The sequence below is a fragment of the Dryobates pubescens genome, chromosome 5 (assembly GCF_014839835.1).
Source record: "Dryobates pubescens isolate bDryPub1 chromosome 5, bDryPub1.pri, whole genome shotgun sequence".
Classification (NCBI taxonomy): domain Eukaryota; kingdom Metazoa; phylum Chordata; class Aves; order Piciformes; family Picidae; genus Dryobates; species Dryobates pubescens.
The window spans coordinates 15,580,085-15,598,027 of record NC_071616.1 but is presented as its reverse complement, the minus strand read 5'-3'; the positions used below and the strand labels follow the sequence as shown (position 1 = coordinate 15,598,027).

Here is a 17,943-nt window from a genome sequence, read left to right as displayed (position 1 = left end):
TGAAACAAGCACACACAAAGCTCCTGCAGTGGGAACTCATGAATGCTAACAGACTTCTTGGAGATTTGGGGGTTGAAAAGTGCTGGCGATGCATTCAAGAATCCATATGCAGTCTTTCAGCATGATTTTAATGACTCAGGGAAACAACACACCAGCAGTGAACATTTTTAAAAGCTTCACCTACCCTTCCCGCCTGAACCTCAGCTGGCCTCTCTCTGTGTCTTAACACACTCCATTAACAGGATTCCCCAGCTGAAAGCAGATGTAGGAGGTAGGGCACAAACCTATTTGTGGACATACAATGCTATGCAGTACACAGAAGTCCCCTTGTCGATGGAGATTGTAGGATGGAGACAAGCAGAGTGTGCAGGAGACAGCAGAACCAGAGAACACATGCACTGTACTCTGGGTGTTTCTCCCCAGCTGGCAGCAGGGCTGTGTGAAGGGTTTTGCTATAAATCAAGGAGAATGAGACAATGGAGGTGCAAACTTACATGACTCTCAAACAACTACTTCCCTTTCTGCATTCTGACTGTGCACACACAAACACACGCACACAAGATGCCTCTTTTAGGTGGGGTAAAACCCAGATATCCACTGCATGCCACAAAAGGTAGTTGGGTGTTTTGGGCAGAAATGACATCCAGTCCTTCCCTGTTCTCCTGTTCTTATTAAAGGAAAAATTATGTGTGTGTGAAGGTTGGGTTGGGGTTACAGTCTATGCACAGACACATCCCCTTGTAAGGCTGCAGGTTGTGTATGGCCAAAGGCTGCAGACTAGCACCTTGCCCCACCAGCCTTGATGTGTAGGTAAGAAAACACGGACATAGTACACAGAGATGTACAGATGCAGAGGTATCGGCTCCCTCACCCTTCAAAGTGGAACTGAGATAGGAGTATCACTGATATACCCTCTCACCACCTCCTTCCTCCTGGGCATGTTGCGAAAAGGGGGAGGCATCTCATAAACAGGTGACCCCACCCCAGTAAGCAGGGGTGTGTTTCTGGGAGTCTCTCTCTTTCCCACACATGCAACAAAGCTCACTGCATGAGAAAGCATGAAGGGGAAACTGGCACTGCAGAGGTGATCTATCACTGCCCCTCACTTGGCTTTAGCATATGTGTTGGGACCAGGATTGGTCTTACTTACAGCAGAGTAAATCCCAGGCACCCTCCCTTGTCTTTTTCCTACTCCAAGCTGCCAGGTGTTTTATCACCCTGATATGCATTTCAGCACCCTCTCCTGTTGACCTGTTGGGGATGGATGCAGTTGTTTCCCATTCACATACACAAACAAGCACAGGTGAACCCCAAACCCTCTACAACTACCTGGAAGGAGGTTGTAATGAGGTAGGTGTCACTTCTCCCTAGTATAAAGTGGTAGAATGAGAGGAAATGGTCTCAAGTTGCACCAAGGGGAGTTTAGGTTGGACATGAGGAAAAGATTTTCTATACTGAAAGAGTGGTCAGGCATTGGAACAGACAGTGCAGGGAGGTGGTGGAGTCACTTCAGGACATGGTTTATTAGGCATGGCGCATTGGGTTGACAGTTGGACTTGATCCTAGAGATCTTTTTCAATTGAAGCAATTCTATGATTTGGGGGGGCAGAGCTAGCATTTGAGGGAGTGAGGTCCTTCTCACACAAGGGTTGCTGCCCCTGTTATTTTTCAGAGTGTGTTCAGGGTATGCCTGTCTCACACATTCCCCACACAACCAAGCAATGCCTGACTGAAGGGAAAAGGGATGTCATACCAACAAACAGAGGTCAAACCTGACCACCACTTCCTGCCAGGCCCTCAGGATGTTGAACTGGGGGAGGACATACATTTTGGGGTTGTTTGCCACTCAGAGAGGGTTGTTTTAGGGGTGCCTCCCATACACACAACAAGCTGTGGTTTATGCTTCTTGAGAGTGCCCACCATTCACACACTCAGCTGCAGGGTGTATTTCACAGGGTGTTCTTGTCTGCCTGTGAGGCTGCAGGTTATGCTTGAGTGTCTTACACTCACTGGCTGTCTGACTGCAATTCAGACTGCTGGTCTGCCTATCAGGGTACTTCACCCACACAGAGAGTCACAGGCCATGTTGGTGGGCATCTAACATGTCCATGAGGCATCAGGCTGGGTTTTAAGGGTCTCAAGCATACAGATTGCCGTTCAAGGTGCCTGTCACACAGGGAGCTAGGGTCTGTGTTTGAGGGTGTCTCACACACGCTGATGGGGCTGTAAGCTGTGTTTGCGTGTCTTACACAAGACAGGGCTCTAGACTGTTTAAGTGTGTCTTGCACACAGAGCTGGAGTTGTAGACTTGAGGGTGTTCCATGGAAGATATGGCTGCAGGCTGTATCTGACAGTGTCTTACAGACAGGAAGGCTGTAAGCTGAGGATGCTGCAGGCTGTGTTCGCGGGTAGCTCACAAGCTGCAGTTGCAAGCCGTGTCTGAAGGCATCTCACACAGACCTGGGGCTGCAGGCTACATTTGAAGCCGTCTCCCATAATCTGGGGCTGCAGGCTGCGTTTGAGGCTGTCTCACACAGAGACCTGGGGCTGCAGGCTGCGTTTGAGGCTGTCTCACACACAGACCTGGGGCTGCAGGCTGCGTTTGAGGCTGTCTCACACAGAGACCTGGGGCTGCAGGCTGCGTTTGAGGCTGTCTCACACACAGACCTGGGGCTGCAGGCTGCGTTTGAGGCTGTCTCACACACAGACCTGGGGCTGCAGGCTGCGTTTGAGGCTGTCTCACACAGAGACCTGGGGCTGCAGGCTGCGTTTGAATGCATCGCACACAGACCTGGGGCTGCAGGCTGCGTTTGAGGCTGTCTCACACAGAGACCTGGGGCTGCAGGCTGCGTTTGAGGCTGTCTCACACACAGACCTGGGGCTGCAGGCTGCGTTTGAGGCTGTCTCACACAGAGACCCGGGGCTGCAGGCTGCGTTTGAGGCTGTCTCACACACAGACCTGGGGCTGCAGGCTGCGTTTGAGGCTGTCTCACACACAGACCTGGGGCTGCAGGCTGCGTTTGAATGCATCGCACACAGACCTGGCGCTGCAGGCCCTTTCCGAACCCCTTCTCCCACCCCCGCTTACCGAGGCCTCTCCCCACTCTTTTCTCCCGCCCCCGCGGGCCCGCAGGCCGCGTGCCAGCGCCCCGCCCCCGGCCGCGTCGCGTCGCGCGTGACGATGCGGCGGCGGCGCCGCCCCCGCCCGGACGGAGCCGGCGGCGGCGGCGGCTGCGGCAGCCGCGGGCCGGGCGTGAGCGGGGCGGTGCGGTGCGGGGGCGGACGAGGCGGTACCGCCAGGTTGCGGCATGGATTACCCGGAGCCCGGCTCGCCGCAGGGCACCTGGGACCTGCCCGGCGAAGGTACCGGCTACTACGAGCGACCTACACACGGAGAGGAGGAAGAGGCGGCGAACCAAGGCTTGCAGCATCCCATCGCCCGCCCCTCTCGCCTACCCCAGCAGCGCTCCGCGCCGCTGCTCCGCGCCACGCTTTCCACGTCCTCCTCCGAGGGGGAACCGGAGGCGGTCGCTCTGCTGCGGGAACCCAGCTTGAGCGACGAGGCCGCCGGCGGCGGTAGCGGTGACTTCGACTCGGCCGAATCCGGCGCCTCGCTGCGCTACTCCACGGGCACGGGCGGCGAGGGCAGCGAGGGTGAGGGAGCGGGGCTGGCGAGCAGCGAGAGCGGCGGCAGCGGCTTCTCGCTGGCGGAGAGGAGGCGACCGGGCGGCGGCCGGCCCCGCTATGAAGTGGTGCGGGAGCTGGGAGCCGAGGAGGTGCGCTGGTTTTACCGAGAAGACAGGAAAACCTGGAAGCCCTTTATCGGTTACGACTCGTTACGGATCGAGTTGGCCTACCGCGCCCTCGGAGAGCAGCGGGAAGGCGAGGCGGCGGCGGTGGAGCCGGTGTGCGTGCGGAGCGGGCTCTACGAGGTGGACGTGGTCAACGCGGAAAGCTACCCCGTCTACTGGAACCGTGAGTGCCGCCGTCCCTCCCATGGGGACCTGGGACTCCCCCTTCTCTTCCGACGGGGACCGGGGGAGTCCCGGTGTCCTTGCTGTCCCTCCCTTGGGGACCGCGGAGCGCCCCTACCCCTCCCACTCGGACCGAGGGGATTCCGGTGGCATTGCCTTCCCTGCCCAGGGAACCAGAGACGCTCTTTCCCCTCCCACGGTGTCTCAGTGTCCTCGTACCGCGGCCCCGGGGGTCACCTGGGCTGCCTGTCACCTGCTGTCCGCAACGAGGGACTCTGGGCATTCCCTCTGCGCACAGAGACACTGCAATGGGTCACCGTGGGGACGCCAGGCAGCGCTTCCTGCCCCCTCCCCACAGAAAAACAGGGGTCCAAGCATTCCCCATCACACCGAACTCAGCCAAGGAGGCTGGGCACTGCTTGCCCGTGTGCACTTGGGGATACAGGATGAAATATTCTCGAGGCAGAGGAGACACTGAGTGCCCAGCTGTCACACACCTGAAAGAAGAAAGACTGGGAATTTCCTTTCCAAGTCTCAGAAATGAGGTGTTAACGATAGTACTGGGCATCCTGCCCTCCCAGGCATATCCATATGGGAAGTGCTATGGGCATACACCTGAGAGAGTGGGACACTCTACCCTCCATAGCACCCCCCATAACACAGTCAGAGGATGACAGGCACTGGATACCCCTCACTCCCCAGTGCAGGGTCATGGAAGAAGGGTGTACTGGGCATGTCTTCATCCACTTGCAGCTTCAAAGGGAACTAGACATATTGCCCTCTCACCCACCTTGCCCAAACGCACCTGAAGGAGACTGGGATCTGGGCAGTCACACGTGGCATATAGAGAGGTAGGAATGGGAGATCTGGGCACTTTCTCATTTCTTGGCAGGCATAGAAGGCAGGAGGGAATGTGACTGCAAACCTTCTTGCTTATGCTTCCCCTTTTGCTAAACAAAGGGGGAGGCAGGGTGAGTATTTTGCTTTCAGCACTCCTCCCCCCCACCCCCATCCCTTCCCTCAATATGCACACCCTTCCTTCAGAAGGAGCAGGGTAGAAACAGCAGTTGTTTGTCCACTGCCTCCCTACCACACTAACGCTTCTGGTCCCTCTTCTTTAGTTAGGAACAATGGAAGAGAGGGCTGGTACCTGGCTTCCCATCTCCTACCCTTGTGCTAGGAAAGTGATGATAAGGTGCTTTCTCTTCCTTTCCCCATCACCTGTCCACTGGGAGTGGGCAGGAAGTGGGGGACTCCGTTGGAGGGAATGCAACAGGCATCTTAGATAACACAGTCCTTTCTTGTTACCCTTCCAATAGAGAGGAATTTGTTTCACCCCTTGAAATTCAAAATGAGGTGGTGATGCACTCTATCTTCCACCCTTCCCCTTGCTTTCATGTGCCCTTTACTGGAGAAGGGGACCTTGAGGAACAAAGTTGAAAGAAAAGCATACACCTCAGCTCTTCTGCCTCATCCTTTGGGGGGAATGTCTCCCAGAATCTCTCACTGGGCAAGTGACCATCTGCTGTCCTGTAGTAGAAAAGATGTGCCACTGCTCATACTCCCTCCCTGCTTTCCAATGGCAGTCCTTCAAGGAAAGGAAGTTGAGTGAGTTGCTGCAGTTGAGTGAGAGATGTAGAGTATCCCAGCAAGGGACGCTGTCCAGGCTTGCGCTTGGGAGAGGGGCAGACAGGTTTCTCTTGTCTCTTCTGCATAATTTTGAGACTCAGGTGGGAGTCACAGATGAACAGCAGAACTGTGTGAGCTATGAAAACTAGGGTTAGCTTTTGTTTCCCTTCTTCTTTGTCAGCATCTTTATGGGAAAGAAGATCCATAAATAACAATACCAGGTGGTACAATTCATTTGAGGTGTGTCAATTTGTCTTTCAAATCATCGCCCCAGCAGACAGACACTGAGCTTGAGGAACAAACAGATTTCTTGGTCCACACGTATTTTGAGTTGGAGGAATCTGGCCACAGCTCCTTGAGCAGAAAGTGGAGGTGATTCTCCCTGTCACCACCCTGAACACCCTGCTGTTAGTACTTAATGCATCTCCCACATGGTTACTGGAAAGAGATGATAGCAGGTTGTCCAAAGGTTGAGGAAACTGCTACCATCCCTTTTGTGACTGTGCCACAGGGAGAGAGAAGAGCAAGTGCGCAGAGCTGTCAGGTGAGGCAGTGGGTAATGGGAGCATGAGACTGTCCTCGTCAGCAGCTTAAAGGTTTAATTTCTTGACCCTGTGCTTTGTCCATTTTGGAAGCTGATTCAGTCTCATTAAGCCTGAGGAGCAGATGTTTCCAAGTGACAGCATACGCTGTGCAGATTTCTGATGCTTGAAGAGTGGAGATTCTGAGGTTAGCACCAGAAGCAGTGTAAGCAGGGGAGTAATAAACTCATGGACCTGAGAAGACTAATGATGGGGATGTTTTTTAGTCCTCAGAAAGCTGATTAAGGAGAGTGCTCAAGTCTTTTCTTACTATCAAGTCTACTCCTTCTCAAGACTGAGATAAACTTTTGGTGTTTTGAGGATCTGTCTGTGTCTGCTGGTCTAACTCTTTCACTTGCACATTTCCTTGCTTCTATCCCCTGTGTACATGAGTACTCTTGCCTTTCTCCCCTTCTTTCTTTCCAGCTATTGTGCCCACAGCTAAGAAAACAGCAGGGTGAAATCCCAAGGATTCAGTCTCATGTGCTTTTGTAGACTTTGGTGTAGCTGTTATTCCCAATTATTCCCATTTGATAGTGCATGTGTAATTGTGGATCCAAAGTATAGCTACTACACTGGTTTGCTCTAGCGCTGGGAAAAGCTCATGGTGGGTAACCAGATCCCACATGAGTGAAGCCCATGAGTAAGGAAGGAGATCTCACTATGATTCCATGAACATGAAGTTTAATGAGTACAACTGACTTAAAATATGCTGAGGTGCACATTAAAGAGTACAGAAACTGCTCTCTGGTTTTGCTGATTCACATTTTCAGTTCAGAGCAAAGGTCAAAAGCTTTTCCCTTTGTTGTTCTTGCCTGTTTTGCTGTTCTTTTTCACGTAAGAGCTATACTTGAGGCAAGGCTGCTTTCGCTACTGAACGTGCTGACAGTTCTTCAGCTACTTTGGCATCTTAATGACATCAAAAAAATGTTGATTATAGCTTGGTATATGCTGACATATTTTTTTCACTCCACATCTTCAGATACCTTAAGCTCATTACAGGAGATCTTTGTAACATCAGGAATATCAGCCTGAGTTAACAATTTGAACAGATTAATTACTGAGCATTTCATCCTTACCTTGTGACCTCTGGGATTTATTTAATTAGCATCATAAAATTTGCAAAGACGGCACAAGAGGACAAAACTTATTAGTGTAGGCATCCAGATTAGTGAGTGACTTGGAGCTGGGCTGATACTTGTCTTGCAGAACTGTATTTAGTTCTTGCAGACAGTGTTTTCTTACACCACTCCACTCTCCAGGTCTTCATCCCAGTGTATTCTCCAGTTTCAATTCTGACTGTGTGTTGGGGATACTCATTGCCTCAGCTCATGTCTGTTTTATAATGACAGCATTTAAAACTGAAGGACATTAAGACACTCGAACGTGTCCAGAGAAGGACAGCAAGGCTGGGGAGAGGTCTCTAGCACAAGTCCTATGAGGAGAAGCTGAGGGAGCTGAAGTTGTTTAAGCCTGGAAAAAGGGTCAGGGGAGACATTATTGCTCTCTACAACTACCTGAAAGGAGGTTGTAGACAGGAAGGGGTTGGTCTCTTCTCCCAGGCAACCAGCACCAGAACAAGAGGACACAGTCTCAAGCTGTGCCAGGGGAAATTTAGGCTGGAGGTGAGGAGAAAGTTCTTCCCAGAAAGAGTAATTTGCTATTGGAATGTGCTGCCCAGGTTGGTGATGGAGTCACCATCCCTGGCGGTGTTCAAAAAAGGATTGGATGTGGCATGGTTTAGTTAGTCATTGGATGTGGCATGGTTTAGTTAGTCATGAGGTGTTGGGTGATAGGTTGGACTTGATGATCCCTGAGGTCTTTTCCAACCTTACTTATTCTGTGATTCTAAAACTTGAGTAAAATCTGGTGGTATGTGAAGAGAAACAGTAAGAAAAATGTGTGTTTCTGCAGCCACTTGGGGAGCCTCTGGAGTCTTTTAGGGAAGGATAAACCACACCCAGACACAGGCTTGATAAGAAGGTTTTTTGTTTTGTTGTTTTCATAATATGTATTTTTGTACCTTATAGTTTCAGAAGTCTATTGAGTAAAATACTTCCTGTTGTATTTAGACAAAAGTAGTTCACCAACATCATCCCTGAGATCCATTCTACTGATAGAAGAGACACTTTGTATTGCCAGGTATTTCCAGGCTAAGGTCAGTAGAGTGCTAACCTTATTTTTAGAATTTGTATGCCTAGGCTGGAATTGGGCAGATTTTGAGGCTGTTTCCAAACCTTTAAGCTTGGACTGAACTGTTAAAGACCCGATGTTTTCTTTTGTGAGCTTCCTGTGAGCTGCTTTGCAAGCTGGAAGAAAAGGCAGTCACCAGCACCTTGTGAAAAGCCTCTGCAGGTTCATCTTCTGCGAATGCTAGGGCAATGTTATCTGCCCTCTGAACTTAGAGGTGCTCAAGATTACTGAGAAGTCTTGGAGTGTAGAAGTTGATTCCTAACACTAGATGATTAAAAAGCCTATTTTCCTAGTGAATTTTTATATATTTTTTTTTTATCCTAGGTTTGCTTTGATGTAGGGGATAGATGTTAGCCTTCTGTCCCTCAGCTGCTCATGGTTCTTTAGGCTGTGCTGTCAAGGGTCGAAGTCAACATTTCAGAGCTGTGAGTGCTTCTCTGCTTTGTGAAAGAGCGTAGGGTGCTTCTGCCTTCCTTAGAGCTGCCATGTGCGTTGACACTTTACAGACTGGCAACCTTAAACCTGTCTTAAGCCTCCACTAGACTTCTTTCCTGGCTGCTTTAATCAGTGTCTGTTATTTCTTCTGAGGCTGCATGTTTGTTTTGTATTCTGAAACAAATGGTACTGAAACAGATTCATGAAGTAAGATGAAAGCTAAGGGTTTGAAATTAAGAGTTTATCAGCTTGTGTGTGGCTTGCATTAGTTTTATTCTCTTCTTAGCAGCAGAACACGTTTCTAGTTGCTTTACAGCATCCTTAGAACATTGCTTTTGGTGTGTCAGACAGTCTTTGACCTTGGTCAACACAATTTCCCTTCTGTAAAGGACCTTTTCATTAAAAGCTGAATTCCTGAATGCTATTTTCTTGCTTTACAGGGCAAGGTAAAGCATCAAAGTCTTTCCTGGATTTTACTTTTTTGCTTCTGTTCTTACCATGCCAGCCTTCTAAAGAGATCGTATAGCTTATTTTTGGCCAACTCCTTTCTGAGCAGAAGGCCTAAGACACACACACACAGAAGGAATAATTTTTAGCTTTGCAGTGCTCCATGTATTAAATGATAACTTACATTTGTTTGTATGTATGTTCTGGTTATGATCTCTGGTACCTTTTTTTCAGAGCTCAAGACATTTAGGATGCTTTTACTAGAACAAATGGGAGATGTCAGCACTTGGCTTGGATGTGTCTTTAAGGGCAAGTTTCTTCCATGATCTCAGCTTTTTTTTTTTCTTTTTTTTTTTTTTTTTTTTTTTTTTTTTTTTTTTTTTTTTGTGATTTACAAGCATTATTTAAGCAAAATGAATCTGTTCTCTTACTCCTGCAAATGATAATCACAGAATTGCTTTCTGGCAGATGGTGTCAGCAACAGCAGAGTACTGAAGGATTGACTCATCTTAGAAACTGAGTTGTGCTCACCCCTCCACGTGGTCTAGCACTTTCCTTGGTGTGGTCAACAAGGAAGAGGGCAGAGATACAGGGAATTACTTGGGTTATAAGTTGTGGGTGACAGAGTGTTATCTACTGTAACTGAGAAAGCAGAAAATGTGGGATGAGAAGGATCAGGATTTCAGTTGTGGCTTAATTCAGGCTTGAACACTGGTTTGACTGTGGTATTACTAAATAAAAAAGATGAGATGTAGTTTGGAAGTGACAGGGCTAGATCAAAGAGAGATGATAGGTCAGTTTCTCTGTGTGTGGGAGATGCAGTCTAGAAAAAAAACAATACTGAAGGCAAAGAGAGACCTTGGGCAGAGCTACATTTTATCTTGAGAGGAACCCAAGGAGAATCTGTAGGAGCTGACAGTGTAACCTAGCAGGCAGAATGACTAGATGGAAGAAAAAATTCCAGAAGAGCAAGAAATTAAAATAAGAAGCATGAGCAATTTTGTTAGTGGTATCTGTAAGGTTGAAAACCATGATGTAGTAGTGGCTTTGAGTGCTGGCCAGAGAAAAGGTCTCTACTGTGGCATGATTTGTTTGAGACGGTTGCCAGCAGCTGAAGACACGCTAGAGAAGTCTGCTGTGGAGCTAGAGAGGAGAAGCTCTAGAGAACGTAGGTGTTGTAAATAGTGTGGTTAGTAAGTGCTGTGGTGAATGGAGTATGTGGTACAAGTGGGATCCCAGGCAGTGGTATTTTATTTGAGGGAAAATTAACATCTGGGCATGAAAGTGTAGGGAAATTTGGAGGTGGGGTGGGGCAGTCAGAAAAATAAAGGTTTGAAGGAGAGTGCAGGAAAAAAATGTCCCTGCAGAGGAGGAAGAGGGAATGAGTTAAGAGCAAAGGTTAGTGTGCCCTTGAATCATGTTTTGAGCTGGAAGGGACGTTTGAAGTTCATCTAGTCCAACACCCCTGCAATCAGCATGGACATCTTCAACTAGACCACATTGCTCAGAGCCTTGTCCAACCTGACCTGGAATGTTTCCAGGGATGGGGCATCTACCACTTCTCTGGGCAGCCTGGGCTGGTGTTTCATCACCCTCAGCACCAAGAATTTCTTCCTTATCTAGTTTGAATCTCTTCTCTTTAGTTTAAAACCATTACATCTCATCTGTTGTTACCAGCTTGCTAGCTATGCTCATTGTGAGGAACATTTTCTTTGACCTTCCTTTTCCAGTTGACATACCTGTAGAAGGCCATCTTACTAATCTAGTTCATTAGCAGTAGACTTGAGATATGTGCAGGAAAAATCTTGCTGCTCTTGCTGTAAAAGATGCTCCTTTATGAGAACCTACTTGCTCAAACTGCCCCTGCTTGATCAGTGCTGCTCAGTGCCGGTGGTAGCTCACTAACAAAGGGCAATTGATGAAGGCCTGCCACACAAGCTTTGAGCTGAGGGTCTGATTGTGCAACGGTCCCATGACTTTCAATGGGGTTTGGGCACATGCTTACATTTTAGGAGGTGCTGACATGTTTGTCATGTGGCCCAGTCAGTTTTTTGTGGAGCAGTTTAACTTTTACCTAAAAGGGGTTTTCAAAAAAACAAAATTTCTCTGGGTGAGAAAAGAGCTGATAATGAACCAGCTCCTACAGCTTACTGACTCCAGTGGTGATGGAGGTATTGAAATTTGGTAAATATTTCAGTTGGTAACAATCTAATAAAAATAAAGCTCTAAACTTAAAAACATAGGCATATTTCATGTTATAGCAATCTAAAGTTTTCTGATGAGAGTTTTCTGCTGGCATCAGCTGGAGTATTGTGGCCAGTCTTGGGGCACCCAGCATAAGACAGACATGGACCTGTTGGAGCAGGTCCAGAGGAGGCTATAGAAATTATGTGAGGGCTGGAAGCCCTCTGCTGTGAGGCCAGGCTGAGAGAGTTGGGGTTGTTCAGCCTGGAGGAGACTCCAAGGAGACGTTCTGTTAGCCTTTCAGTGCTTGAAGGGGCTGAGAAGAAAGATGGGGACAGACTTTTGAGCAGGGGCTGTTATGACAAGGGGTGATGGTTTTAATCTGAAAGAAAGTAGATTTAGGTCAGATGTAAGGAAGAAGCTTTTTGCTGTGAGGGTGGAGAAACACTGAACCAGGTTGCCCAGGGAAGCTCTGGATGCCTCATCCCTGGAAATGTTCAGACGCAGCTTGGATGAGGCCTTGAGCAACCTAGTCTAGTAGGAGGTGTCCCTGCCTATGGCAGGGGGGATGGAACTACATGATCTTTAAGGTTGCTTCCAACCCAGACCATTCTGTGAGTCTGTGATCATTGATATGGCTAGGAAGATGAGCTTTATGATTTTTTGGACCATCAGATGATTTATTATTTTTTTTTTTACTTAGACCACCAAGTTCAGGTCTGTATAAAGAGCTATTGCAGAGATGTTAAAGTACTATCTTAAACCAGGAAAGTCATTCTTGAAAACAACAATATGTACTATATTTTTGGGGTGGTATAGAGATGAGAGATGACTTTTTCATCTCTTTTAGAGGCATTCCTTCTGAGTTTGATATTTGAACCAGCCCTGAAGTTCAGCCTTTTGTTATTGTTTTGGAATGCTCAGTTCATAGTGTAAATGGATTAGAAATGGTTCAGGGAAAACCAGTTTCAAGCTGGTACTTGAATACTTCAGGCAGTCTTGGTCAAAAAGAGGCAATTTCACAGCAGAACAAATCATGAGTTCCTCTGTTGCCATGTCTAACATAGAAGCAAATGTGGAGGCTCACATGTGTGGCTGCTTTTTAGATCAGAGATGGAAAGAAAATCCTATCTATGCCAATCAGCTTGTTCTTAATAATGTGCTTAGTCTCTGTGAAATTCAGAAGTAACTTCTACCTGTAATTTTGAAATTGCTTCACTAAAGCAATTCAGAATTATTTGATAGACCAGAAAAATCATATCCTTTACTACTCAGTGAATGAAATCTCTCTTTTCATCTCACACACTGAATAAAAAACTGTCTGTCTGGCTCTGTAAATTCATATAGGTCTGTTAAGTTTTTCTGTGGCCAGGATTTCACCCTTGAACTCCTCTTCAGATTACGTTTTCACTTTTGAGAGAGCAGATCAGACTTGCATGCGTTAGTGGTTAAACAAAGGGGAGGTCACCCAGGCTGTGATTAAACGAGTGGCCTTGTTTATTTAGATGTTAGTAACCTGCTCTGTTCTGAAATAATATGTTAGGGAATAGCTAGAAAGATCAAGAACTTAAAGCTATTAAAAGAGACCAGAAGTCTCTAATATTACCTAGCAAACATGAAATAATGTAATTTTAGTTTAGATCTATTTTATTGTAACGTCTGTTTGTTCACTCAGCATGCAAGATCATATTACTGACAGTAAAATGCAGAAGGCAGGGGGTTTGAAACTAGGTGATCTTTAAGGTCACAAACCACTCTGAATCTGTGAAATCTTCCATCTCATGACCAGCTTCTGTAATGCTCCGTTCTCACAATTAAAACTTCCTGTCTTCATGAGTTCTTCTTTTTTTAATTTATTTATTTCCTTCCATAGACTCTACAAACCCAACCAGAAGGAAACTTAAGTAAGAACAGCTCTTGTCCCACAGACTGCTAGCTGTGCATTTGCATTGACAAAACCAGAATCTGCAAATTGCTTTTGCTGGGGATGCAGTGGGTGCTGTGGCTGTTGGTAGGGTAAGAGGCACACTGGTGCAAGGGTCAAGAAATACCCAACCTTATACTTAACAAGGTTTGCACTAGAGAAAAGTCTTCAGGGTTGTGCAGTAGTTACTATACTCAAAGTAGAGCTGTAGGACTGATACAGTAGGAATGGATAGCAAATTTTGAAATCTCCAGTAATATTGTTGATGTTACTCCAGAATAGATTTCTTTCTGTGGCAGATATCAACATTCAGGTTAAAATCAAAGAATCAGAATCATTGAGGTTGGAAAAGACCTTAAAGATCATCAAGTCCAAGCATTAACCCAGCACTGCCAAGACCACCACTAAACCAAGTTTCTCAGCACCACATCTATGTAGCTTTTCAATCTCTTCAGGGATGGGAATTCCAGCACTACCCTTGGCAGCCTGTTCTAGGCCTTAACAACCCTTTTTTACTTAATGTCCAATCTAAACCTCATTCTTGCATGTTCCTGCATGTATTACAATTGCTGGGCTCATGGTGCTCCAAGTCATGTGATGTTCAGCACTTTTAGCAGGCCTTTGTGGAGAGAAATGGGAGAAAGAAGGAAAAAAAGGAAAACTCTTTTCCCCAGGTTGTTTTTGTTGTTTTTTGTTTTCCCCTTGGTGAATGTGTGGGTACTTCAAATACCTTTCATCTTGAAATGTCACTTATGGTAACTTCACAGTTGCCTTCAGCTTGGGCATATGTTATCTTCATACAACTTGTTTGCAACTAGTAATAAGGAAGTAAAATTTAAGGAATGGAGGTACATTGAAAACCAGGAATCTGAAATTACTACATGGAAAAGCATCTCAAGCTGCTTGCACTTCATGAGCTTGTTTCTTGTTCAACCCTCTTGGCTTTGAGCTTGCAAAGCTGGGGAATGGGGATTGTCAATGTCAGCAAAAGACCAGCTTTAATTGAAATTTCTGAGCCTTTGAATATTATATTAACCTTTTAGATCTCATTTGTGGGTAAATTATTACAGCTGCCTTGAGACCAGTGAGTGAAGAGTGCCAGAAGTGCCTTAACTTTCCATCATTTACGAGGCTTGTAGTGATAGGATGAGAGGGAATGGATTGAAGCTGGAGGAGGGGAAATTTAGACTGGAGATTATGAAGAAGTTCTTTACAGGGAAGCTGGTGAGACACTGGAACAGGTTGCCCAGGGAGGTCATGGAAGCCTCCTCCCTGGAGGTGTTCAGGGCCAGGCTGGATGAGGCCTTGAACAACCTGGTCTAGTAGAAAGTGTCCCTTGCCACGGAAGAGGGTTTGGAACTAGATGATTTTTCAGGTCCCTTCCAACCCAAACCATTCTGTGAACCTATGAATCTGAACAGGACCTCAGCTTTGGAGAGGAATCAAACAGGACTTTACTTGGTTGCTCGCAGTTATTCTATTTATCTTCCAAGTTGCATGCTGGCTGGTGTTGGCATTTTTTAAGCAGATATTTGGGCTGCTGGTTTAAGCTCTGTTTGTTACCCTTTAATTACCTCTATTTATCTCAGTTTTGCAACAGTTTCCTGGTTCTGAATGAAGTAAGGTGAAAGAGGGTTATGTAAGCCACAGGTCGAGCTGTACAGGTGTACACTGTCTCAACCAGTGTGGTGGCAGGGAACAAATGATAGCATTGATGTAGTAGTACAGGATGAAAAATGAAGGCAAATTGTGCACAGTTATTACTTTTTGTACTGTGTTCTGATGGAGTCCATAGATTTTTCATGCAGTTTATATTGGATGTGATGATACAGTTTAAAGATCTTTGCAGAAAAGGAGTAGCTGGGGCACCCAGATAAATCGCTACACATGTGCTGTGTCTTGCAGATACAAGTCTTATGAGGAGCAGCTGAGGGAGCTGGGGTTGTTTAGCCAGGAGAAGAGGAAGTTCAGGGGAGACCTTCTCACTCTCTACAACTCCCTGAAAGGTGGTTGTAGTGAGGTGGGCATTGGTGTCTTCTCCCAAATAACAAATGAATAAGGATAAGAAGAAATTGCTTCAAGTTGGCAACAAGGGAGGTTTAGGCTGAACATTAGGTCAGATTTTTTTCCCTGAAGGGGTTGTCAAGCCCTGGAATAGGCTGTCCAGGGAAGTGGTGGAATCCTCATTTCTGAAGAGATTTCAAAGCCTTGTAGATATGGTGCTTGGCTACATGCTGTAGTAGTGACCTGACAGTGTGGGGTTGACACTTGGACTCAATGATCTTAGAGGTCTTTTCCAACCAAAACCATTCTGTGATTCATAGATTCATAGAATGGTTTGGATTGAAAAGGACATTGAAGATATGTAGTTCCAAGCCATCTGCTGGGGCACGGATACCTTCCACTAGACCAGATTGCTCAAGGCCTCATCCAACCTGGCCTTGAACACCTCCAGGGAGGGGACATCATTCTACGATACAGATTTTATTTTAACATTATTTTTCTTCTTTGGAAGATTTAGGTGATTATCATAATGCAAATCAAGCATGTTAATGTCTTTTCACATCATTAATTACAGCACTTGTATTCTTTTATTCTATAGATTTAGGGGGAAAGAAACCCTTTTTGTGCAAAAATAATAAATCCTTTGTTGCAGTCTAGATCACATAAACTATTTTTCTTCTGAAAGTGGTAAAATATGTATGACTAATTAAAATAAAGTGCTTTTCATTGGCTCATAATCCCTGCCATTGAAATTTGTTTGAAAATTGTTGAATAAATAAACCATGGAAGTGTTTAACTGGCCAAATATTTTGGTATCTTTCAGTCTGAAGCGCTGCCAACTGCAGATTATGTGGTGTAAGACTTAATTAAGGCAGTAAAGAAATCAAGGCAAATCCTTTCCTGGGGATCAAGATTGTAGGGATGAAGATAAACAGTGCTTCAGAGTATAGATTTAGAATTTGGTATTGTCAAGAAAAATAAGTTCAATTACAACAAGATGTAAATGTCCAAGTTTTTAATTCTCCCATAAACCAAAAGCAACTGAAAGAATTTGCAGTACCCGAAAGGGGCCAACAAGAAAACTGGAAAGGGACCTTTTTACAAGGGCTTCTAGTGACAGCATGAGAGGGAATGGATTTAAGCTGGAAGAGGGCAGATTTAGACTGGAGAATAGGAAGAAACTCTTTACAGTGAGGGTGGTGAGACACTGAAACTGGTTGCCTAGGGACGTCATGGATGCCTCCTCCCTGGAGGTGTTCAAGGCCAGGTTGGATGAGGCCTTGAGCAACCTGGTTTAGTGGAAGGTGTCCCTGACCATAGTGGGGGGTTTGGAACTATATGGTCTTGAAGGTTCCTTCCAACCTAAACCATTTTGATTTTATGTCCCTGTTGAGTGCATGTGGGTTGGAACTAGATGATCTTTAAGGTCTTTTCTAACCCAAACCCTTCCAACCTAATCATCTGTCTTTGGGTCTGAAATTATTTATATTTCCATATAAACACCCTTTCCAGCCCCATAGTCAGATACCACAGTTTCTTGTATTCTCAATGTAAACCACCCTGTGAAGATTTTACAATTTTTTTCTTCATTTCAGACATGCCAATTTTCCCTGGCTGAACCTTTCTGGAAAAGGCACTGCCCATCTTACATTTGAGAGATGCCTTTGAGTGCTGCAGAGAGCTCTTGTAAAGAACTACTATGGGAAAGTCTCTCTTGGGCAAAAAAAGACCCTCAAAATGTTTATTCTAATGTCCCACATTTAGAATTTTAGCAATCTGTAGGTGGAAATTCCCATGTGAAAAGCTTAAAGCCCTTCAAAACTGAAAAAGAGGTGTCTTGTTTTCATTCGGTTTGGAGTACAAAATAGCCTTCATGTTATGGCTACTTTTTCAAAAGAAAAATCTTTTTAGATTTGGGGGAAAAAATTATCTTTTTGTGGGTTTGAAGAATGGAGCCTCATCAGAATGCTTAGTCAAGAACTGAGGGATTGCTTACAGATTTTTCCCAGAAAGGATCATGGCTTCACTAACAATGGGTTTCTTTCTCTACCCTCACACATAATGTGCGTTTCATTTTTTTTCCTGCAGACAGTGCTCTCTTTGTGAGGGCAGCCTGAACTGGGTCTGTGGACATTAACTGTACTGAAATATGTGGCTCCCTGGCAGGTGTAAATTCTAGAGGAATACAACAAAGGTTCGGAGAAATTCATGATGAGAGTCTACTGTATTTGGTGACAACAGGGCTGTGATTAGCTTTGGTTTCAGGAAAACTGAATGTTCTTGCTTCACACTTCATTGATGGGTTACAGACTCCAAAGTTAGTTCCAGTTCTCATAAACAGCTGAATTTTCTTTGTCATTTGTCGTGGCTGCCAATGTTTACTGTGAGGGTGATGAGGCACTGGAACAGGTTGCCCAGGGAGGTTGTGGATGACCCCTCCCTTGAAGTGTTCAGGGCTAGGTTGGATGAGGGCTTGAGCAACTAGGCTAGTGTAAGGCGTCCCTGCCCATGGCAGGGAGCTAGGAATAGATGATCTCTAAGGTCCTTTCCAACCTAAGTCATTCTGTAATTT

General features: G+C 46.0%; 1 protein-coding gene across 1 annotated transcript in view; it reads left to right on the top strand.

Moving 5' to 3' along the window:
• The first annotated feature begins 3,217 nt into the window (after positions 1-3,217).
• The window catches only part of DDHD1 (DDHD domain containing 1), a 78,062-nt gene continuing 63,336 nt past the window's right edge, over positions 3,218-17,943 (top strand). The window contains exon 1 of the mRNA XM_009899543.2: positions 3,218-3,975. Coding sequence (XP_009897845.2) covers positions 3,309-3,975 — 667 coding nt within the window. The 5' untranslated portion in view covers positions 3,218-3,308. The remainder of the gene's footprint in view (positions 3,976-17,943) is intronic.